We start from the raw sequence: 25,199 nt of genomic DNA on the forward strand, positions 1-25,199 counted from the left end.
TTTATCCAATGTGAAAGTGCATTGGCATGTACAATTTCATGGATGTCATTGTTGATAGGGAAAGAACACAAAGTCATTGAGTGTCACCTGATGTTCCATTCCGTAAGTCTGTCAATTTCATTGAGAGGAGGGATAGATTGAATAGTCTCTAGCTAATTCCTTATTCTCCTCCAAAGGGTTCTATGATGCACATCATGTGTCTGACATGTACATGGAAAAGAAATTACGCAGGCATAATCATCCACCACATCACCAGTATATTTGATGCACGATTTCAGAAGATTATAAGCCTATTAGGCTCTGGAGAGTTGAACTGCCTAGTGTTCTTTAAAAACTGCTTTTAAGATGAAACTTTCCATGTGTGTTGTGGTGGTGGTCTGCAAGACCATTGATTGTTGTATAGTTCCGTCATTTCAATATTGTAACAATTGAGTTGAATATGGCTCCCGGCAGCCTGCAATTTTTCCTTTATAAGTTCTCAAAACTAGTTTCCAATGATCTGTAATCCGATATCCATATGCCTTCATACTCATTGAGGCAAAAGCCAGAACATGATTGTCCAGGCTGTTTTGGCTCAAAGAAAGCTGTCAACAAAGTGGCCTTTAGTTTTTTTATTTTTTTGCAAAATAAAATGTGGCTAAGAGATGTTTATATGATATTTCTCAGAAGAAATAATGAAGTATCAAGTGCTCAATAGTCTAGCCAGAGTCAAATGCAACTCAAATCATATGACTAGAGGGATTGTGAGGGCAGTGTACAGTGTGGACAAGCGAATCCAAGGTTGGCGAGAGGGGTGTGTAACATGACCAAGCATTACCATCTTATAGAGTAAAAAACAGGCTAAGCTGTCAACAAAGTGGCCTTCTTTTTTTAAAGTTTTTTTGCAAAATAAAATGTGGCTAAGAGAAGGTTATATTATATTACTCAGAAGAAATAATGAAGTACCAAGTGCTCAATAGTCTAGCCAGAGTCAAATGCAAATCAACTCATACGACTAGAGGGCTTGTGAGGGCAGTGTACAGTGTGGACAAGAGAATCCAAGGTTGGGGAGAGGGGTGTGTAACATGACCAAGCGTCACCATCTTATAGAGTAAAAAACAGGCTATGCTAACCGCAAGTATGAAGGAATGATTGCTGAAGCTCTTATTGATGTGAAGTGTCCCCTTCAAGTTGCTCCCAATGGCTGCAGAGAAAATGGATAATGGACTCCCAAATCTTTGCAAGGGTGGCATATACAGATAGACTCTTTCAGTTGTATGGAACTTGCAATGGGCCTTCCAAATGCGAGACCCTATGAGGTTCCGATAAGCTCCCAAACCTGTGATTGCAACAATGAGGGCTGTAATGGCAAAGCATCCATCCCACGACCACACATGAACCAGCCTCATTGATGAAGACCATGTCATGCATCTCTGCCCCAGGTGATTATTCCAAAAAAGTGGCTCACTCACTAGTGACTGCATGGCCCACACCACTGGTGGTTGGCCTACTCTAAGGCTAGAGGGACGCCTTGAGCACATCACAACCTATCTGCTAATACGATGGAGGAAGTAGAAAGCGAAAATAAATCCATTATGAACTCAATATACTATAAAAAGAATTTAACAACGCACTTTCCCTTACATGAAAAGATCATTCCCTTCAAATATTAACTAAATTCTTGATTAATACTTGTCACAGGAAACAGCACTAAGTTGGGCTACGATAATTTGATTTTGAGGCATAGGAATTTGGTTATGTGATGGAGCTATGGTTGTTGTCTCTCTACCAGGGTGATTACTCGCATCTAGTGCGGCAACGATGGTAGTGGGGGCATGGTTGGTGGCAGCATGTGAGCAATGTTTTGGGGCCATGATGTCACTCCACATGTGCCACCATTCAAGCAATGTTTTAGGGCCATGAGGTTGCACGTCTATAAATTCAGCGGGCATTAAAGATTAGACTCCTTGCTTAGGCGTAGTTTTGGCTGGGAAGGGTAGTGTGGTGAGGCAAGAGTTGGCGATGCTCATTGTAGGAGTGTCCTTGTCTCATTCTCCTCGTGTAGTGGCTCCTCCAAGTACTCTTACTTGAGTGGAGGTTGAGTCCGTGTGTTTTTGGTGTGTTCAAAGTGGAGAGTGTGAGTTGTTTCATGTGTGGAGTGTGGAGGGTAATTGTATGCTAGGGGTTTCAAGGGTGTCTCTAAATAGTTTTTGAAAAGGGGGTATGCATTTTCTTTAAATACAACAAGACAAAATGCAAACACAAGCTGTAAGGCCTACAAAACTTATGGGATTTGAGAGGGAGGAAAAGCAAGGTGTTTGGCTTTCATAAACGAGCCAACAAAGCAAAAACACATTTTTTCATGGTCGCACATTGCATCCTCCAAAATACCTGCGCGTGGGACAGAACTTCAAATGGCCACAACTTTTGATCTAGAACTTGGAATTCAAATCCAATAAAAAATGGTAGCAATGGACTCTACAATTCTATCTGCTAATATTTAGTGCTTGCATGATTTGGAAAAAGCTAGAATTTAAGGTAAACCCTAATTTTTGCTGTGAAAGAGCAACATATTCTTGAATTCAGCACCTCCAATGGTTGGAATGACTGAGATTTGTGGAGGAACTTTGGGAAATGGCTGGAGAATGAGAGAGAATGCAGAGGAGAGAGAATTTAGTTTTTTTGGCCGGAATTCATTACTACCCTGCTGTAAATGACTGATCGAGTGCAGCCAAACTTACAGAGGAGCCCAACATTCAGTTGCAAGCCCTTTTGGATGATCAAAACTGCTGTTGCCAGCCCTCAGGAGTCCTTGATCAGCTGTTGCTTGCTTCCAATGAACCCTTTGTAAAGAAAAGGCCCTAACACAGCAGCATAAACAAAAACCATACGACAAAGCACAGATTGATAAAAGAACATAGTTAGGGTTAGGGTTAGAGTAACTTGGAGACAATGAACACAGTGAATAAATGAAATGATATGACTACTAATAATACGATGCTCATGCAGCAAACACACTATGCAGTGAATGAATATTGAACCTCGAACTCCTGTATCTCAAGGATCAGAGCAGGGGTAATGAGCTGGAGAGTGTGTTGTACTCCGAACAGATCCCGAATCGCAGCAAGGTAGCCTTCGGATGTTGAACACCAGGAAACGCAGCAATGTGAGCTGGATCTGATGCAGACTGCAGTTTAGAGAGAGAGAGTGCGCAGAAAACACAGGCTGTAGAGAGAGGTAGAGAGCAACGGCAGGCAGTGTGGAGGCTGGTGACAGCTGAGGAGAGAGAAACTGTCAGGCGCAGCAGGTAGAGAGAGAAAATTGCCAAACGCAGCTGTGAGAGAAAATTGCAGACGACAGTTGACAGGTGAGAGAAAGATTGCAGAGACTGCATCAGGAGAGAGAAAACTTTCAGGGCGGTAGCTGGGGCCTGCAAACGCAACAGTTTGTTGACGTGGCAGGCTGTATGACAGCAGTGCAGATGACCAGCAATGAGTCGCCAGGCAGAAACAACAGCAATCAGCATGTGGAGGGTTGGAAACGGGCGCCAAACTGTAGGGAACGGTGATGGACAGCAAGGGCTGAGATGTCCTCCGTGAACGGGGTGTGGGCAGCAAGCTGATAACACCTGAAACTTGCAAAAATGAGATTAAGGAAAGAGTGGAGGGCTGGCTGCCAATTTATAGAAAATTAGGGTTCTAGATCCTCTCCCACTTAACTCTCTCGATCCGCTCCCCGTTTTAGGGTTTTGGCTAAAATAAGCCTAAAATAAGCATGTTTTGGGGCTGATTAAGTGGCTAGGAGCAATTCTTAGCACAACACCCTCCTATGGCTGAAATAACCCTAAAATAGGTGTCTGCAGCGAGTGGTCTCTCTCTTGCTCCCCTAAGCCTTTAGATCGATGGAATGAGACTCCACGAGCCTCTAGCAACCTTTTCCCCTCTTGTATGGGAAGGTTTTGTCCAGTGGGAGCCTTTTTTATCCGATTTGAGCCAACTAAATTTATTTTTAGAATGATTAATTCTGAACTTGTCAGCCTTAATCCTTGCTCAGAAAATTAAATGTGCCTATCCAGAATGAAATTGGCTAGGCCATTTTTACTCCCAAGCGCTCCTCAGTATTAATTAGCCCTTGAACTAGCATGAATTAATTAATTAACTAATGCCTAGTTTCTAATGTCACCATTGACATTGAATGGCTAATTAAATATCCTAGGCCCAAACTGTCACGAGGTACCACCTAGTACATGACCAATACAACTTATTACAACCTTTGCCTTTGACACCCATTGCCATCTTAAGATCCTTGGTCGATCACTGTGATTTAACTAACTTTTACATTACATGTGCATCTCACATGTGCATATATCATAAAAGCCTAAGACAAAATGCCAAGTACAACATTAAAATTTCACGTCCACCTGACGAGTACTTAAGCCAACTTATACGCACAAAACCTATAGGAATTGTTTATAGAGGTTGTCCATTTTGCACCATCTTGATGTTGAGGATTAGATGTGATCTCATTGCAATTAGGAAAGTAGGAGGTGGTTTGGGGGGTTTTATGGGCCATGCAATCGTGACCATTCTTAACGAGAAAGCGTAATAGAAAACCAATTTGAAGAGGAAGAGGTGGTTTTGTCAAAACAAAGTAGATTCATGTGCAAGTGGATTCAATGCTAGACTCACTATAGGAACCTTTCTTTGATACTAGTGTGGAGTGAAGGTGAGCACTAGAAGATGAGTAGAGATCAAATTTGTAGAAACCTCTCTCTCTCTCTCTCTCTCTCTTTGTGTCTGTTTAAACAAACATCTATGGCTCAGGTCGTCTCGAGAAGAGCCCTTAGGATGGTGTTTCATGGCACTAGAGACTATGATTGCTAGTAAGGACAGTTGCTTGGTTCACAAACATAGGTCCAACTTGTGGGATTGAGGATGTATAGGTGCACCATGACTATCTTGTTTTGGGGCAGCTTGTGAGCATGATTATCATGCTAGATTTCATATGTAGAGTGTGAACTTAGGGGCATTGTCACAAATGGGAGCTCATAGCTAGCATTAATGTTTGCTACTTATGAAGAGCTAGATGTAGCCAAGCTAGTGATTTTTGGGACATACTTATTGTAAAGACTCTCTCCAAGGTTTGGACAAAGATTGTGCACACTCTCAACAGGAGATGGAAGTGAATATAGGGCAAATTTGGAGACTATGAGGAGGAAGAGAGATGCTTCTCTTAGGACATTGGATTTTGGCACTCTTTTCCATTTTTAGACCCAAATGGTCTTGCATTACAGGCCTCTCGATTGGTTGCTCATTCAAGCTTTGTAATAGACTTCTCCTTGCTACATATTTTTTGATATGGAAGTCCCTTATAAGGCTCTTTCTATTTTACATTTTGCCTTGGGATACTTGTTTTAAGGATTGTTAATAGAATTTCTACTTTTCTCTGGGAAAAAACCACTACAAATATATATTAGAAAGAGAAGACGTGACACTTGTTTGGATACGATTCCCCCATGCTAACAGAGGGGCCTCCTCTTAGTATGTGTTTGATTGTAGTCAATTCTTTGTGTGTTAAAGCATACCCTTTTTAGCTTAATCATTTAAACATTTTCCTCTATACATTAATTGAACCTAGCCAAATGTTAGCACAAGAAGCAATATTAGAATGGATGAATTTCTCCACATTGAATGTAAGTTGAAAAAGAAATTTAGTTAGCCATCGAAGTAGTCTAGGTGTACTCCATGGGCTTTCTAGCTATAGGAGCAATGCTTTTTGTTTAGTGAACTCTCACTTTTAAGGCTTAAAATAGGGGTCCTTGCAAAGATTTAGCTAAAACTTAGGCCGTTTTTGAGCCCCCAAAATCATAATGATAGTGTAATGTTTGAACATTTGGCAAAACAATTGTGTTTTGATACACTAAAACCACTATTGTTTACAAGAAAGTATGCATCTCCTCATATAATGTAGTAAAGCATGTTAGAGTATGCTATGAGTTACCTCTTACATAGAGAACTGTTTGATAAATTTCTCAAGAGGGGTGCTTGAGAGAAAAAGAGTGAAGAGTAGTATGGGTGATTTTTGATGTATATGTGTTACGAATTAGCCACTACCAGTGGATATCACCGACGCACATACAAGTGTGAATGCTCGGAAAAGGACATGCATGCCCATCAATTCTGTGCTCAAGGAAAAGCCATCTAAAGCCATCATCGTCTCGAGAACAGATCTTGGCATCAAGGGAGAACCATACAAGGGTGTTATCTTCTTGGCAATAATGCGGCAACCCAAATATAGTCACGTTTCGTATATCGATCCCAAATTGGCATCTCTCTTTGAGAGTAATGTAGTTAGCCACTTTTTTGTGGTTTAAAAGAAAAAAGATAAAGAAAGATATCATCCTTGAAATTGCACATAACTATTATTGATAGATGTTGCAGAATTAGCTTTGCAGGTTCATTGTGAGTTTGAGGTCCTCAATCCAGTTTCCACCATAGTTGTGGGAAATGGAAAGAGAAACAAGAACGTAAATAGAAATGACATAAGTGTGGAGTTTTGGAAATTTTCCAGTAGCTATAGGGATGAGAAAGGTGGAAAAAGAAACATAAATGAGAATGGAAACATAAACGATGAAATGGCAAAAATGTGGAGTTTTGGGGCATTTCTAGTAACTATGGTTTTCATTGTTAAATGGGCATATCTATCAAAATATGATTGCTATGAAAACAAACCAGAGAGACAATAGGGTTTGTGGGGAGAAATAGAGTGTACTGCAAATATTAAGAGAGAGGAGAAACTCGGAAAACAATGAAGAAGAAGAAGAAGAAGAAGAAGAAAAAGAAGAATGTTAAATCACTAAATCATGGTTAGTGAATCAAGCAGATACAATGGAGTCGAGGCTCTGAAGATAACTGCATTGTTCTGTCTGAATCGGGCAATAGCACTTGTAGGGAATTTGCACATTGAAGGGATTTAAAGGAATTCCTTTGGCAGTAGGATGTTGAAGGTAAATGCTGAAGGTGAAGGACATCTATCAAGGGAGCGGAACACAGCCCTCTAAGCCCATTAGAGTGAAAGAAGATGATCACCAACTATGAACATGCATTTCGAAAGTTGAGGATAAATAGGATGGCTGTTTAATGAAAGGTGCTTGTTGGAGTCAATATCGATACTAAAAAGGGGTTTGGATAGCAAAACACCACCATACAATTGACGCTTGATGATGATGAAGGTCGCTAGATGAAGAAGGAGCCGCCAGTTTGCAAAATGCAAATGTGAAGATGAGGCGAGATGGAGTGTTGACGCCAAGTGGAGGAATCGCCAAACACAAGTAGAAAGATGATGTCAAGTGAAGCAGAGCTAATGCTTGATAGAGGAGTAGTCACTAGAGTGATAAACACAGCCCTTGTAGAGGCTAGAGAATCGCAAAGGTAGATGCTTGGAGCTGTAGAAGTTGACACCAACTGTAGAATGAGGTTGCTAATCTTCAACAAGAGAGAGGTTTGCTTTCATAAATGCAAGCTTGAGGGTGATGAAGACAAGGCATGTGGCAGTAGGAGAGATGGAGACGGTGGAAGTCAACTATGAACTGTAGTGTCCTCCTGAGGTTGTGAACAACAATGGAGAGGTTGGAGAGAGAGGGGAGAAATGGGGAGAGAGAATGACAAAATGTTGGAAGGAATGAATGAGTGGGATGAATGAATGGCCACGAGTCACTATTGTATTTATAGGCATAGATTGTTTGGAGTGTCATCTAGTGAAGTCTCTCGGGTGGCACCCCGACTTTTCTGGGAGGCGCCGAGAAAGGCTTTTTGGGGTTGCAAATGGAAACCAAAAATAGGAATGGAGAGGAAAATGCACTGAATGGCTTGGTTTCTCAACAACCTCTCTTAGGCGCAAAAAGCGAAAAAGAGAGTGCGAGAGAGAAGATAAACCGTGGGATCCTAGTGTTCCACATGTAAGGTAACATGTAGTGAAGAACAATAGTGTCCACTTGAGGGGTGTGAATAGAATTGGAGAGGTTGGAGAGAGAAGAGAGAAATGTGGAGAGAGAATGATAGAATATCGGAAGGAATGAATGAATGGGATGAATGAATGGGTGGAGTGAGTGTTGTATTTATAGGCATAGATTGTCTGGAGTATCAGCCATTGAAGTCTCTCGGGTGGCGCCCAAAAAGGCTTTTTGAGACTATAAATAGAAACCAAAACTAGGAATGGAGGGGAAAATGTATTGAATGACTTGGTTTCTCAACACCCTCTTAGGCCCAAAAAGGAGTGAAAAAGAGGAGTGCGAAAGAGAAGATCAACCATGGGATCCTAGTGTTCCATGTGTAAGGTAACATCTAGTGAAGAACAATAGACATGATGAGTTGATAGAACCTAAATCTCAACCTTCGGGAGAGAAGCCACAAGCTCCTGTACTCCATGCTAGAAAGTATATGTAGGCCTAGCCTCCAAGCCATGGTTGAAACATCCAAAGCCTTGAACTAGGAAGAACTTGTAGATCCTAGGTGTCAATGGTAAAATGAGGATGAGTAAATAGATGAGGAAATGGGTAATCTAGTATAGAGATATAAACCTGTTAGCAGATCAGATCCTACGCAGTCGGACTGTGCAGTCGGACTGCCACGTGGCAGTCCGACCTGGCACAGTACAGTCGGCTGCATTTAATGCAGCCGACAGGCCTATTTTTGGCGCCTGTTTCCTGGCTATTTATAGCCGAGATTTCTGCAGTCTGGACACACTTTTCTGCTCGCAGATTACAGACTGGTGGCACGCGCAGATTCCGTCTCTGTTCGCAGATTTCTGACAGGAGACAGTGCAGACTGCAGCGGACTTCGAGGTGAACAGCAGGTTGCATCGTCGAGGTGGAGACACGCAGTCCAGTGCACTGCGCTCGTGTATATATCTGCATATCTTTGTATACAGCACACTTTATACAGCAGATCTTCATCTTCCACTGTCTCTTTCTCTCTCTCTCTCTCTCTCTCTGCATTCTCTCTCTCTCAGTCCTACGCTTCTGCACCGCTGCACTCTGACATGGTATCAGAGCAGTGTTAAAGGGCTGACTGAGTGCAGAACCAACCTGAAGAGGAGTTTCTATCGCGACACAAGGCTGGGTTTTCAGCGTTTGAGGGCAAGCAGGAGGGCTGTGCCTCGGAACAAGGCTGAAGCGAGCGTGGGTGCGCGGGAAAGGAGTCCAGGTGGTGGATTTGCTGCTGTTTACTGCTGTTTGACGAGGAGGAAGTTTGAGTTTTCAGCTTTCAAGTGCAGGTTTTGCTTTTTCATCGCCTCCGGCGGGTGAAGAAGTTTTGGGACGCGGAAGAGCCCTAGCAGGCTGAGTTTTCACAGTAAGAGGGGGCTGCTTTTGCGTTTGTGAAGGCATTACAGGTGAAGATGTCTACAGAGATTGACTTGGAGTTCCAGACGATTATGGACCGGAAGGTGCCTGTCTTACCGGCTCTTCCCGCTGATCAGAAGCTCGATGGTACCGCACTCTCTCTGCGTTCTCTCTCTCTCTCAGTCCTACGCTTCCGCACCGCTGCACTTTGACAAAACCACCCCAAGGGTTGTTGACAAGGTATGTACAAAATGGTAGGATGAGAAAGAATCCCTTCTAAAGCCGAAGGAAAGGGATCCCCCTCTGAAGAAGAAAGATGAGCCCCCTTTGAATTCCTTGTTGAATCCCCCTTTGAGAGAGATACAGAATCAAGAAACTCATGGATCACGGCCTTTGAAACATTTGAAGATGAAGGAAATGCTGTGGGTGGGGTCAAAGAATGTATCTAGGGCTCCAATGGAACAAACGCTAGGTAGCTTTCAAAGGTGGCCTCTGGAACTTTAGTAGAGGGAGTGGAGATAGGGGTATCACACATAATCTCCTCAATGCTCGTATCGTAATCGATGTCTGTGGAGCAAGACAAGGGGGGTAAGGAAATAGATAGCTCCTTTGGGGAGACGAGATGTGGACAATAGTCACTGCCTCTTAGTGGAGTGGACTGTGGAGTTGAAGGAGTGGAAGAAATTGAATAGTCTTTGTCTCTCAAAGGAGTGGACTGATGAGAAGATAGTATCCAACAAGCATTCTCTCTCAGTGGAGTGGATCGCAAGAGAGAGAAGGGAGGAATGTGGAGAGAGAATGACAGAATGTTGGAAGGAATGAATGAGTGGGGTGGATGAATGGGTGGAGTTGGTGTCGTATTTACACGCATAGATTGTCTTAAGTGTCGCCCATTAAAGTCTCTTGGCTGGCACCCAACTCTCTCTCGAGGAACCGAGAAAGGCTTTTTGGGGCTGTGAATGGAAACCAAAAATAGGATTTTTTTGGGGGGGGGGTGTGCGGATGTACTGAATGACTTGGTTTCTCAATACTATCTACATACTAAAGAGTGTCAATGCCTAGAAATGGACATGCATGCTTGTCCGTTCTTCGCTGAAGGGAAAAGTATCTAAACCCATCATCCTCTTGAGAACACACTTTGGCATCAAGGGAGAACCATGCACGACCATCCTCCTCCTTGCAATAATGCCCCAACCCACATATAGTCATGTATCTTCTATCCACCCCTGATTGACATGTCTCTTTTAGAGTAATATAGGTAGCCACTTTTTTGTGGTAAAAAGAAAGATGAAGAAAGGTGTCACCCTTGAGATTGCACCTAAGTTTCATTCACAGATGCTCCAGAATCAGTTTCGCAGGTTCACTGTGGATTTGGGTCCTCAATCCAGTTTCCACTGTAAAATGGGCTAATCTGTAGAGGTATAATAGGTCTACAGTTTTCCTTTCTTGTTGGAGGTATAATAGGTCTACAGTTTTCCTTTCTTGTTGATGAAACCTGGAAGAAGGCTATTTAATGGCATTTCTTTCCCATGCATCTGCCTACTTGGTTTAGAATGTCTCTGCTCAATACTATGGTTGAGTAGAAATCTGGGGGTCAGGGTTTGTCATGGTAAAATTTTCCTGACTTTTGTGGTATTCTTCCTGTAGTAGTTCTGGACAAAGCATTACAATGCTGTAAACAGGTTATCTGACTGATTGAACTGTGCTGATTTGTGAAGGTGGTTGAACGGGAGCCCATTTTGTATGGTGCACAGAACAGCCAACAACTTTTTGATCTCCTCAATTGGACACTTCCTTATGTCCAACGATACTTGCAGAAATGGCATTTTGATACATATAATGATTTGCAGACATCTTTTACTGACAGGCTGGGAAAATTCCGATGTGTTCTTATCGATCAACTATATTTCCGTTATAAAGTTTGTGGGCAGTTTGGTTCTGGCAATCAAAGAATCCAAACAGATTTCCTTCTTCAGGTTCTGCTCTTCTGTTAAAGATTGTTCTTGTTTTCTACATAGTCCTTTTAGTTGCTCTCTTCTCCTGAAACCTGAGATAGATTCATACAAACCTTGAAACCTCTGCTTGACTGCAGTGAAAAGCAAACTAACTGTGGAGGGTGTAGGTGGTATTCTCAGTTGCTGGTTTGGAAATGTGTTGGGCTTTGTTCATTTTTTCAAATTTATTGTGTTGAGGGAAGATAAGAATTCGGTTCTTGTGCTTTTTTTTTTTTGGGGGACGGGGCGTGCGAGAGAGAGAGAGAGAGAGAGAGAGAGCGAGCGACGGTGCTGTCGCCTGCATGCTGGCCCCTGGAACACCTGATCTTACCTGCCTGCTGCCCCTGCGTCATTCTTCATGCACCCAGCTGCCCAATGTCACACACACACACACACACAAAGCATCTTGCCTGCCCGTGCTGCTGCTTCTCTGCCCATGTGCATGGAGAGAGAGAGAGAGAGAGAGAGAGAGAGAGAGAGAGAGAGAGAGAGAGAGAGAGAGAGAGAGAGAGAACTCCAACAAGTTTAATCGGATGGCTAGGTTAGGGTTGAAGATAGTCCGTGATGGTGTTATTCTTGGGCAGCCCTGCCTTTATTCTTTTAGGCACATTTGTCAGTACTTTAGGGTGCCTTGTGGATATAGGGACATTTGGTCGTCCATACAGGACAATCTTCAGAGGTTCTCTCCTTTGCCTGCGTTACAGCCATTGGATCCGTGGCGTGATTGGACGTTTGTGCTTCTTGATGACTTTGAGAGAAGGTCAGCTAATCAGATATATCATTAGATGGTGGAAGCTAAGAGATGGGTCACAGGGAAAGTTAATAAGTTATGGCATCTCAAGGATAGCAAAAAGAAGTGGCGGGAAAGATTTATTCAGCTTTGGAAGTCTAAGGTTTCGTATCAGGGTAAAGTGTTCATGTGGAGGCTGCTCATTGGGGGTCTTCCAACGGGAGAAGTGCTCCGTGCCTGAAAGATCTCTGCAGGTCGATGTGTTTTCTATACTACATGTGATGAGACATTGCTTCACCTCTTTGTCTCTTGCCCTGTTGCGTGACTGATCTGGAATTTCATTTCCCGTGTGTGGTTCTCAGTGACTCAGCACCTCATACCAGTTCGTTCGTGGTTCTCGGTGACTAAGCACCGCACACCAGTTCGTTCGTGGATTATGGGAAATATGTTCTCTATGCCCTCTTTGTGTTTAGATTGTTCCTGCCTATTTCATTTTCTTAGATGGACAGCCCTGTGGCATATATGGCATACTCTCAATGCCTTTATTTTTGATTCAGCATCGGGCATCCATGGGAATGTGGCCCGTGTGCGTGGATTGGTCTTATGGCAAATCTTTTCTATTATGTCAGCTGACCTGGTTCTTCCGGATATTGCTGCTCCCTAGCTGGCGATTGTTCGCTCTACTCCAGCTGTTCCTTCTGCGTGATTTATTAGTATTGGTCATGTTATAGGTTGTTCTGGTTGTTCTGAGAGCCTGCAGGCCTCATGTAAATATGAGAGAGAGAGAGAGAGAGAGAGAGAGAGAGAGAGAGAGAGAGTATATGCTGACCTGATGGTCTGGTATAATAGAATATAAGAGATACAGAGAGAATGTTGACCTGATGGTCTGATGTAAATATTTACTACTTAATTCAATTATCTTCGCGAAAAAAGAGAGAGAGAGAGAGCACAAACCTGCTTATCAGAAGGCCTGCACCCTGTGAACCTGCCACTCGTGTGTGACCCATGCACTTCCCTGTTCACGCATGAGCAGCCCTGCCTGTGGTGGTTGCTCTGCCTGGTGTGGGAAGAGGCTCCAGTCTGGTGGCTGCTAGCTGGCCTACCCGAAAACTGCAGCCCTGAGTTCCTGCTCTGTCTGGGCTGGAGCATGACCTTCTCTTTTGAATATTCTGGATTCTAGTGCTTTTTTGGATCAGGCACTAGTTGAACTCCATCTTGCAAGGGGATTATGTGGAAGAAATCTTTGCTGGTCCAGGAGGATTCTATGAGGTGATACTCAAATCCACATGTCACAGGGACGTGAAATTTTGAGATGCTCTAATCTTGCTAATAACATTTGATTAAGATATTAATCAAAAAGGTTGTTTAGCACATGTAATGCACATGGGCAGTTATTTCATGGTAACAAGCCAAGGACCCTGAGGATGTAGTGGGTATCAAAGGCAAAAGTTGTAAGAAGTTGTGCCTGACAAGTACTAGGTGGTATTTGATGTTAGATATGGGCCTAGAGCAATTTATTGGCCACTAATGCTAGTGGTAACATTAGCGACTAGAGATTAATTAATTAATTAATGCTAGTCTAAGGGTCAATAAGTGCTCAAGGCTGTTTGGAAGACAAATTGGCCTAGTTGGTTGGTGGGATTAATAGTACTAGAAATATTATTAAATTTCTTTTTAGAATTAATATTCTGAAAGTTATTTTGATAAGCTGGATAATCGGATTAGAAGGTTGCCACTTGGCAAAACTTGCCCACGTAAGTGGGGAAAACATTTTTCAGGGGATGGTGGAAGTCTATTCTAGCCATTGTGAGAGAGAAGGAGGCTGTTAGAGAGCAAGGAGAGGTTGCTGATTTGAGTTGCAGCCACCAGGGATTAGTCTCGCAGCATGTGATAGCAGTTTGGAGCCTTCCAAGAGCAGGTGGCAGCAGCCCAAGGCCCTTTTGGTATAGCTCACAGCATAGAGGAGGGGGCAATAGTCTTTTTGGTGGTCCTAAGCTGTAGATGACAGCTTCCATGGTTGTTTGAGCAGGGCAACAATAGCTTTTTAGTGTTTCTCATGATGAAACTCTTATGTTTCTCTCTCTACAACATTCTCTCTCATCCCCTAGCCCTCTCTCAAGTTATCTCAATATTTTCCAATAGTTTGAGCCATCAAAGGAAGAGATTCCAATTAATCTTTGCTGTAAATCCTAATTTATAGAGCAGAAATTAGGGTTTTGATATTTGCCTCGGGGTGTATGCTCAGAATCAAGGGCCTAAGAATTGAATTCCGGCAGCTGAAATTGAGGAATTTTAGGGAGATTCAAGAGACCAGCTAGTCAATATTAGATTTGGGGCTAAATTTGTTTTTCAAAGAGCACGGAGAAGGCCAATCTCGAACCAAGGGGCAAATTGGTTTAGAGGCTTGCTGGTCAATTTTGACAGCAAGAGGCACTTGGATTAGCGAAGGAGATCAGAGGATCTTGGTTGTACTTCTTCCATTTGCAGTATAACATAAATAAATACCACAAGGGGCGCATACTACTTTATATTAGTAGGCTGTTAGATATGTGATTTATCTATGTCACAATGTCACACGAGGACGGATATTTAGTTTGTTGTCTCCTAGTTGAGCAGCTTTATACGTAGCTCTCCAGTATTTCATTGGGTAATGGTGAAGTATATCTTTCGGTATCTTAAAGGTACCCAAGATTTTAGCCTTTTCTACAAGGATGATTCTTCACATTCTTCGCATAAATATTTTAAAAGTGAATGGATGTTTAAATTCTCATGTCTCTCATAGTGGTTATTGCTTCTTCTTGGGTAGATCTCTTGTTTCTTGTCTTTGCAAGAGATAAACTACAATTGTGCTACGTCCAATTGTAAAGCTGACTATAGAGCAGTGTTCACAACTATAGTGGACCGTGTTTTACTCCACAAGTTAGTTGTTGATCTTCATGTGCACTAGACGACTCGGACAATTATCTACATTGATAGCCAGAGGGCTTTGGCCATTGCACGGAACCCAGTGGTCCATGCCCGCACAAAGCATATAGAAGTTCACTACCTTTATTTTTGTGAGTGGATGTCAAGTAGAGAAATAGAGTTGTCTTACGTACTTACAAAAGACAACTTGGTAGATCTTTTCATAAAGGCTCCTCCTCGACCAAAGTTCTAAGCTTTTTGGCAAGCCTTGAACTTGATTCCATTTGTTTCATGATTTAACATACTCTGTACTATCATAGATTGCTATATCCCCTTGGATGAAGAACTTCTGCAACCTTGACCTTGTATTTCCTTTAATTTTCTAGGATTTTGTCATTGTTCGTAGACTAGTTTTCTTATTTTATGGAGAGAAATTTGTAGACCATCTCATGGGCTACAGGTTGATGCCCTTTGATCCATGGTTCAGACTCCCTAAGCATTTAAACTACATTGAATGCAATTGTTACCCCTAGTGTCCTAAGCATTAAATGAGACTAGGGTTAGGGTTTTACTTAGGGTTTTCTATGATGGTTAAGGTGTTAGAGTTTTATTTTATTATGAAGAGATACTTTGTGCCTCATTGATTGTGGGAGCTTTCGCTCAACCGCCAAGACCCACGGACCGCTTATTGCTTCAAGCATTTCAAGCCAAGTGCAATGGCTACCTCTCACATAGCTGTACATGCTCTCACACCTACGAGTGTAGTGAGCTTAGCTCCATGCTCGATCAAGTTGCCTCTTCCCTCAAGGACTCCAATAGCTCCACGATTCAAGGTGCAAGCTCAAGCAAGCTCGATCCTCAAGCTCCAAGGTCCATGCTCCATTGCCGCACGTGAGACAAGAGAAGAGAAGAGAAGAAGAAAAAGAGATGAGAAGATGAAGAGCTTCTCCACCATGGTCCCTCACCCTCACATACTTCCTCCCTCACTCCCTCACACTCCCTCTCTCAAGCACAAGCTCAAGCAAGCAAGAACAAGAAGAAGAAGAGAAGAGAAGAGCTAGTTTTGGCCACACACAAGAATGAGCTTCTTTATTCACTTTTTGCCTTTTATACAAAACCCTAACCCTAATTGGCTTTGGGCATCCATTCCTTCTTACATGACCGTTCATCTTAGCCTAGGTCCTCTTTTCCTTTTTCCTTCCTATTTGCATTGTGCCTTCACCCAATGCCTATCTATATTTACAAATTGCACAGGAGAGAGCATGGCGTTTTTTTATAAGGAGTTAGAGTGCGCTTTTATATTTAAATTGCGCCTTTGCTCTTTTGCGCTTGCCTTGAACTTTTAAGGTTGTCCTTGCGCTTTTGGCATTTTTTCTTTCCATTTCTTGAACTGGGGCTGCCTTTTTCCGCTTTGCCATGCGTCTTTTAAATTTTCTTTTTGCTTTCATTGCATTGGGGCTAACATTATCCCCTTCCTAGCCGAGTGCCAGTCCCATGGTACTTTTTGCACTTGTTGATGAGGGCTCGGGTGTTTGAAGGGTTGCCATGTGGATCGGTGATGGGGCTTTATGGAGATTGGACGGAGAGAAGCAACATCAAAATTGGAGGATAGATTGCGGAGGCCGAGAATAGATTTGATTGGGTAGTGGGGGCCTTGAATGTTGGTGGTTGATCGCCATTGTTGAGTATACTTGAAAAAGAAAAAGGAAGTGCACTGCCTGGGGGTGTGTCTACCTCATTGTGCAGTGTTGCATGGTGCCGGTGCTAGTGAAACTGGGAGTTGGGTTGAATCTCAGGGAAGCCTGTGGTGTTGTCCCACACTTGAGGACCCAGTTTGTATACAGGGGAGGTGCTGTGGGTTTGACTTAGGGAGACAGTTCTAACCATAGGCAAGCACAAAATCCCTAGGTGTGTCTTGCCCTTGATGTGCATGGAGCTTGTTGACCAAGGCCACTAGACATGCCTAACTTGAGGACCCCTAGGTGCAGTGATTGTGACACTCTGATATACATGGAAAAACTCATTGTGCCAAGGAATGTATGGCTTGGCATGGAGTCCTTTTCTCTTTTGACTGTGCTTGTGGCCACGGAGGGGGACTTGGTTTTTGCACTCGTTCTTTCTTTTGTTGATTTGATTTAGAATCACGCAGTTCTTCCTGGACCAGCTTCAGTGGCTTCTGTTGAGGCGGCTGCATTTGTTGTTTTAGCTCCCCAAGCCCTGGCAAGGAGAGTTCCTGTGAGGTTCAGCTAGTTGAGATTAGGGGAGTACATTGCTTCTCTACTGCTAAGTCAGTGTTAGGCTTAAGTGTCGTGGCACGGAGTCCATGTTGCAATGCCCTCCTTGTTAGCTCTAGTTTTCTTTTCAGTTGTTCCAATGTCTGGTCTCCTTTTCGGTTGCGTGACATTGAATGTGCTCAAGGAGGATGCATGTTGCTGCTCTAGCCTTCCTGTCTTGACAGTTGTGACTTTCCTTTCCACCAGGAGGTGTTCACTCTTGGAACGTGCTAGCTTATAGGCTAAATCTTTGATTCCATCTTCGTTAGAGCAATCTCCTCCTCCCTTTTGCCTTGGTCGTTTTTCCTCCTCTTTTAGCGTTTTCTTGCGCTCTTCTTCTAGTCTCTTCGATTCCTCCTCCACCCTTTGTAGCTTTATGTTTCCTTTGGAGGTGGATCAAGTTCTTCTTATGGGTATTTTGGGAGTGATATTTTCCTCTCCCCTTGGCTTGACAATTTTTGAGCATTGTTGCTCACTGATTGTCCTTGTGCTCTTGCTGTTAAGATGGTTGTTCATTCTCCTTTTTATTTTAGTAACTCTCTCCATGTTGTCCTGCTATTCCTTGTGGACTTCATCTCCCCTCTATTCTCCTACTGCTGAAAGTGAGATGATTGGGCTTGATAGGGTGAGAGAGCGATGCTCCTCTCGGATTGGTGATGGTTTCGGGGTCTTCTCTGCTACTTCTCTTCCCGCCTTTCCTAGAGCTTTCGGAATGATGACAGTTAACTCTCCTTCAAAGCCTACACTCGAAGCCTTGGAGGCAGGTTGTTTCCTCTCGCACTTTGCTATAGTAGTCGGAGACTTGTTTTGTGCTACCCTTGGTATTGTGGCTAGTACCTTTACCGATGCATGTATTTTTTTTCGGACATAGGCATTTTAATTTTCCTCATCTAAGGCATTGGCTGCAAGACTCTCCAGCAATGGTACACCTATTTTGTTCATGAGAGCATTACATCTCTGGCTTGCGAAAAGGATATGGGCCATTTTAACTTGCAGGCGAATGGTGGGGTACTTGATGGCCACCGTGTCAATGTTCCTTCTTTCATCGAAAGTTTTTAGGAATTCTATGTATCTCTCGTGGTCAATGTTTTGGCCAACCTTCTCCATGTATCTGTGGAGATTGCACTGGTCGACTATTTGTCTCATCACGTCTTTCTTGTTCACCAGTTCTCTCAAATTGTTGACGATGCGGTACTTTAGTTGGTTGTAGACTTATGTTTTAGTGGCCAATCGGTACGTGTTGTTCTCTTTCTCTGAGAACGGAAGTTGGCCTACCATCTCGAGTTCCTGTTATGGCCCAACAGCTTACAATTAGCTCCTTTGAGAGTACTTTTTGCAAAAAAGTTTAAGATCGAACATTATCGAATAGTGCACTTGTTTTAATAAGAAATGTAAATTTTTTAGACTTCAAGCAATCCACACGTTTTAAGCATGAATTTTGTAAAAGATTTTCTTGAAGAATAAGTTTTCTTTATTAAACACACACATACACACATACACACACACACACCCCTGCCCTCCCCCCCCCTTTTTTTTTTGCTTTTGAAGTTCTGTTTGAAGTTTTGAAGATCAAGGTATGTGTTCCTTTCCATCTTACCCCCTCCCCTACTGTAGAATGATAAAAATCCTTTGTAGGATTGGAGGATGAAGGGTTAAGGGCATTTAAGCGTATGCTTGCTGTGCTTTACTTCGTCATGAGCCAATTGTAGAAGTTTGGGTTATAATTCAAGTGAGCATGATAGTCCATGTGATGAGATCTAATGCCTACGTGTGTAATGTAGGTCAGGACATCAGTGAGGAAGTCATCGAAGTTCATCTTGCTAGCAATATGTAGTTCTTCCTTGGTCGGGATAAATCGAAGTAGGGGTGGGCCATGACATATTCCTGTAAAGGTCGTTCGCACATAATAGCCAAGACTCTGAACGAGGTAGGAGCCAAATAGGTAGGGTCGTACTTAGCGGTTTTGATAGCACGTCTCTGCTCAGCGTTGGTCATGATTTAGCAGTCCTCTTGTTCCCATTGGAGGCGCAGAGCATACCATTTCCATAGAAAGGAAGAGTCAGAGTAGCCTAGCTTTGTCAACTCTTCTAGCTCTTGGCATGTTGCAGAGAATTTGCTCTTGCGATATGATGTGATCAGCCGTTGTGTGCAAGCTTGCTCTCGAGAGATCTCATTATCAATCAATTCCTTGGCTACCTTGCGAATCTTGACGAACATGAACTCATAGTCCTCCCAATTGCATGGCAAGGAGCGCACTTCAATTGCTAATGTGTCATCAAGGTGGCCTAAGTCCTAGCCAGTGTGGTGAATGTGGCATCCAAACATTTGATGGAGGTGACTAAGTCGTCCCTTGTATTCATGGCTAGGTCCATGGCCAACGCAAGGATATATTTACACTTATAGGAGGGTCGAAGGCCTATGGGAGGCTGGAGTTTGGCTGAGTAGGATAGCTCAACTATTGATGCTTGCCTCATGGGTGGTTCAATGAGGTGTCTGTTGGCCACTTGTGTGGTAGATTGTTCTTGCGGCTTGGTTGATATACTGCTCTTGGCTTGTGGAGTAGTTGGGACACTGGAAGTATTGGGTTGAGTTGGCCTAGGGCCGTTGGACTAGGGCGGCCGGTGGCGGCTTTGGTTGATAGACTCTGTGAGGTTCTATGGATTTGGTGCTTTTTGAGGCAATGACTTTCTCATCCCTAGTTGGCTCACCGCTTTGTGGAGATGGGCTGGAGGGATTGGATTGAGGAGTATGCGTACTGTTCTTAGACTTGGGCAACCAAATCTAGTTGTTGCCTTCGTAGTAGCCTTGAGCGCACAATAGGTCTTTGGATTTGTATGAGCTGCATATCTTCAGCTGCAACCAAGCCTAAAATGGTTCTCAATGTAGTGATCTTGACTTGTAGGAGAGAAGATCTCATCAAAGTCAACTCCATATTCCTGCTTGTATCCCTTCGAACCAATCTTGCTTTGTCCCTGTACATGTAGTGGCTCATTATCGTGGGCAATAGCTGGCTGATCATTTCCAGCATCATTTCCTACATTTATAGGTTCATTTACAGCAGGTATTGCTGCTCTACAGCGGGAATATTTTGCTGTCCAAAAGGTATTCTTCTTGGAATACAACCCTAAGGACCTCCTTAGTCTTTTCTGGCTGTTGATGCATGCGATCTTCTCGGAAGATAGCATCATTGCTGCGTATTACATTTCTTTTCTCGGGATCCCATAATCTATACCCCATTACACCCTCATCACCATATCCTAGGAAAATGCATTTACACGACTTTGGCTCAAGTTGGCTGCGTTTTTCTTTACGAATGTGCACAAAAGCCTCGCAGCCAACACTTCTAGGTGAGCATATGAAGGTGGCTTGCTTGACCACGCTTCTTGGGGAACTCCCCTCCCCCCCAAATGACCTGTTTGGTTGGTGATCGATTAATGAAGTGTACGGCTGTCATAACAGCCTTTGCCCAAAAACCATGGGGTAATGCAACATGGGACAGCATCGTACGGACCTTATCCTGTATGGTCCGATTCATACGCTCTACAACTCCATTTTGGGGTGGATTATGAGGGGCAATGGGCTCCTTCTTGATCTCTTTGCTGCCACTAAATGCTTGAAAGGCTTTGGACACATATTTCCCACCATTGTCAGTGCGAAGACACTTGAGTATCTTATCGATCTGATTTTCAGCCAATGCTAAGAAATTTGTAAATTTGTCAAGCACTTCATCCTTGCTACGAATAGGGTAAACCCATACCTTTCGAGTAGCATCATCGACAAAGGTGACAAAATATTTCTTTCCCTCCTAAAGATAATCCTGGCATCTGACATACATTGGAATGTACTGTAAAGAAAAATATCCTAACACAGAAATATAAACAGAAACAGTACGACAAAGCACAGACTGATAAAAAGAACACAGTTAGGGTTAGGGTTAGAGTAACTCAGAGACAATGAACACAGTGAATAAATGAAATGATATGACTACTAATAATATGATGCTCATGCAGCAGACACACTATGCAGTGAATGAATACTGAACCTCGAACTCCTGTATCTCTAGGATCAAGGCAGGGGTAATGAGCTAGAGAGTGTGTCGTACTTCGAACGATCCCGAATCGCAGCAAGGCAGTCTCCGAATATCGAACACCAGCAGTGAGGAGAGTGAAAGACTACAAATGGAGCCTGCAGGAGAGTGAGACTACAAACGCAAGCAGGACATCCTGCAGGAGAGAGAAAGACTAAAAACGGAGCCTGCAAGAGAAAGAAAGACTGAAAACGCAGGCAGAACAGTCTGCCAAAGAGAGAAAGACTGCAGCGACTGCAGACAGGAGAGAGAAAACTGTCAAGGCGGCAGCTTGAGCTTGCAAACGCAATAGTTTGTTGGCGTGGCAGGCTGTACGACAGCAGTGCAGATGAATAACAATCAGTCGCCAGGTAGAAACAGCAGCAATCAGCGTGTGGAGGGCTGGAAAGAGGCGCCAGACTGTAGGGAACAGTGATGGATAGCAAGGGCTGAGATGTCCTCCGTGACTGGGGTGTGGGCAACAAGCTGGTAATACCTGAAACCTGCAAAAACGAGATTGTGAAAGAGTGGAGGGTTGGCGGTCAATTTATAGAGAATTAGGATTCTAGATCCTCTCCCACTTAACTTTCTCGATCCGCTGCCTGTTTTAGGGTTTTGGCTAAAATAAGCCTAAAATAAGCATGTTTTGGGGTTGTTTAAGTGACTAAGTGCATTTTTTAGCACAACACCCTCTCTTGGGCCCAAAATAGGGCGAGAAAAGTAGACCAGTCTAAATTTCGATTTACCCCAAGGCGTCCCACCCCAAAGCAGCCAGGGCATCGGACAAAAGGTGCACGTCGGCTGCCGAGTGACTTTCCCAGACTATAGAGGCGATTGATATCTTAGCAAGGGAGCACAAGTAATCACCCCAGAGAGGTCAGGGCATCGGACCAAAAGTGCTCGTCTGCTGTCCAAGAGTCTATCAAGGCCTACAAAGGCGGATGGAATCAACAATGGAGTTGCTTGTTTTGTTTTGTTTTGTTTTTTTTTTTGAAAAGTGTTTTGAAAATACATAAGTAATATAGGGGCAGCGGCCGATGAAGTGACAGATAGGAAAATATAAAGAGAGTTTTAAATCCAAGTTATTCACAAAACTAGCAAGCCAATCCCTCGCACTGACGAGGATAAGTGCCTAAGGATAATAAAAGTGAGTGTATGTGCCAATCATGTGTTCAATATGTGAGAGACAAAAAAAAACGGTGGGCTTAGCAAGACCAACAAAGCAAGCAAGCAAGCAAGGGTAGGGAAAGTGCCGTTAGGAAAACTGCCATGTGTTATGCTACGAAAATGGTGGATCCTAGAGTGGACCACTCCAAAAGACTGAAAATGGATAAATGCGCACAGATGGATTGACATGAAGAGAATGCCAATGCATAGGGTAATGGAAAGGGAGATGCAAGATGCCATGCTCATGCAATATGCTATGCAACGGTGCCACTGGGACAGTGCCCTGGCATTGGGAGAGATAGGAACATGAGAAGCAACCCTTCACCTTCAGCTTCCTCACCCCCAATGCCCTGCACAGAGTGCTTCCCACTAAAATAGTGGACGAGGTGATCAATGTCGGAAGCCGCCTAAGCCAATAGTGGCTACAAGAAAGAGAGAAGAATCCCACCCTTTGGGGCATCGAGGATGCAGAATACTGGCAGAATAAAGTTTTTGAAGTGCCTCGGTCCGTGTACACGGATACGAGTGCCAACCACTGTGGCGAAGGCACATCTGCGATGACAAAGTATTCACATGGATGGCCTTTTGTAACACTCTCCCTTCAAAGATGAACGACCCTGACTACATGGCATACCCTCGACGAATAGGAGTAGACTTCGATGCAAACGCCCACGGTCGTTATGACTTTCCTGTAATATACAACCCCTGTACCACCACTTTAGCCTAGGCCCTCACCTTCACCTCTGACAGCTTAGATGCCACCATGACACGCTTTATTGCCGATTTCTCCTCCTGCCCGAATCCCACCTTCATCATCATTTGTAACTATCTTAGGCTCCTAAAAATCCTACTTAGGCAAGACCCCACCCCAGCAGAACGCGGCCTTCCTCTGCTCTTTTTTTGTCAGAACACAATCGACAGCTGCGTGATGACCCGCCTCATGATGTGAGCCAGCCTCCTCCCTTCTTTATGCATCGTTGTTTTTTAAGACATGAGCAACAGCTAGTTTACTCACTGTAGCCATCCTTTCCTCTCCACCACTTCTCTCTAGGTTTGCTTGAACCTTAAGAATTTCCTACAGAGTCGGAGATTTTTGATCCACTTCATTAAATCTCCTTCACCACCCCCGTGAGGACGAGGACTAACAATTCCCTATTACTAAACCCAATCGAAAAAAAAAAAAATCCTCATCTACACGCCGGTCCGGCATATTGCTCACAATCCCTCCACCTAAGGGTCCTTAAGTTAGGTGCATCTGGTGACTGCGGTCAGTCGGCCTCGCTCCTAACCCCCTTGCCCTTTTCTACCCACACTTCACACTTAGGGCACAACAAGGGAAGGACACACCTAGGGAGGTAACACTTGCCTATGGTTAGACCTGTCACCATACGCTCCAGAGAGGACGGAAGAGTCTGAAAGAATGAAACCTACTCCGGATCTTGCTCTCCAAGAGGGGGGCCCATCCCTGATGGAGGTCTCGACGGCCCTGCAATATCATCAGACTTATGTGCAACATCTAAAGAGCGAAATCCATATAGACCTTCATTTAGAAGCTTTTCTTGAAAGGCAATCCTTCGGTCGAGCTGCTCAATTTTCTTTTGTCGATAGGCTATGATCAGTTTATATTCCTCAGAGGTCAGCTTGTCTATCTTTTCTTCCATGTACTCAGATGTTTCTCCCACCATGTCGGAACTTTTTGGAGCAAGTTGATCGGCCCACTCTCGCTCGGTTCTCGTTATATGTTGATCTTGAGAGTGAGTCGGTGTTGATGTGTTCGAAGTCATTTGAACCTACTGTTGTTCTTCCTTTTTGCGAAAAGCTTTTAGATCAAAGGCCTAGGTTTCTCAGAGAGTACCAGGCTCTAATACCATGTAAAGAAAAATACCCTAACACAGAAATATAAACAGAAATCGTACGACAAAGCACAGAGTGATAAAAAGAACACAGTTAGGGTTAGGTTTAGAGTAACTCAGAGACAATGAACACAATGAATAAATGAACTGATATGACTACTAATAATACGATGCTCATGCAGCAAAGACACTATGCAGTGAATGAATACTGAACCTCGAACTCCTGTATCTCTCGGATCAGGGCAGGGGTAATGAGCTGGAGAGTGTGTCGTACTCCAAACGGATCCCGAATCGCAGCAAGGCAGCGTGCGGATGTCGAACACCAGCAAACGTAGCAGTGAGAAGTTGGATCTGATGTAGACAATAGTGAGGAGAGAGAAAGACTAAAAACGGAGCCTGCAGGAGACAGACTAAAAACGCAGGCAGGACAGCCTGTAGGAGAGAGAAAGACTAAAAACGGAGCTTACAAGAGAGAGAAAGACTGAAAATGCAGGTAGGATAGCTTGCAGGAGAGAGAAAGACTGCATCGACTGCAGACATGAGAGAGAAAATTGTCAGGGCCGCAGCTGGAGTCTGCAAACGCAGCAGTTTGCTGGCGTGGCAGGCTGTACAACAGCAGTGCAGATGAACAACAGTCAATCGCCAGGCAGAAACAGCAGCAATTAGCGTGTGGAGGGCTGGAAACAGGCGCCAAACTGTAGGGAACAATGATGGACAGCAAGGGCTGAGATGTCCTCTGTGACCGGGGTGTGGGCAGCAAGCTGGTAACACTTGAAACGTGCAAAAACGAGATTGTGAAAGAGTGGAAGGTTGGCTGCCAATTTATAGAAAATTAAGAGTTCTAGATTCTCTCCTACTTAACTTTCTCGATCTGCTTCCCGTTTTAGGGTTTT

At 43.7% G+C, this 25,199-nt stretch overlaps 1 protein-coding gene across 7 annotated transcripts in view; it reads left to right on the forward strand.

Annotated features, from left to right (window-relative positions):
- LOC148019207 (protein NO VEIN-like) overlaps window positions 1–25,199 on the forward strand; it is a 139,107-nt gene that overhangs the window by 97,646 nt on the left and 16,262 nt on the right. For 6 of the 7 annotated variants that reach the window (XM_087660751.1, XM_087660752.1, XM_087660754.1 and 3 more), the window contains one exon: window positions 11,038–11,295. The exons of the other annotated variant lie outside the window; for it this stretch is intronic. In XM_087660751.1, coding sequence (XP_087516877.1) covers window positions 11,038–11,295 — 258 coding nt within the window. The remainder of the gene's footprint in view (window positions 1–11,037; window positions 11,296–25,199) is intronic. 7 annotated transcript variants of the gene reach the window in all.

Source organism: Lygodium microphyllum, chromosome 20 (assembly GCF_053477565.2).
Source record: "Lygodium microphyllum isolate KBCC chromosome 20, Lygodium_microphyllum_v1.1.10, whole genome shotgun sequence".
Lineage (NCBI taxonomy): Eukaryota > Viridiplantae > Streptophyta > Polypodiopsida > Schizaeales > Lygodiaceae > Lygodium > Lygodium microphyllum.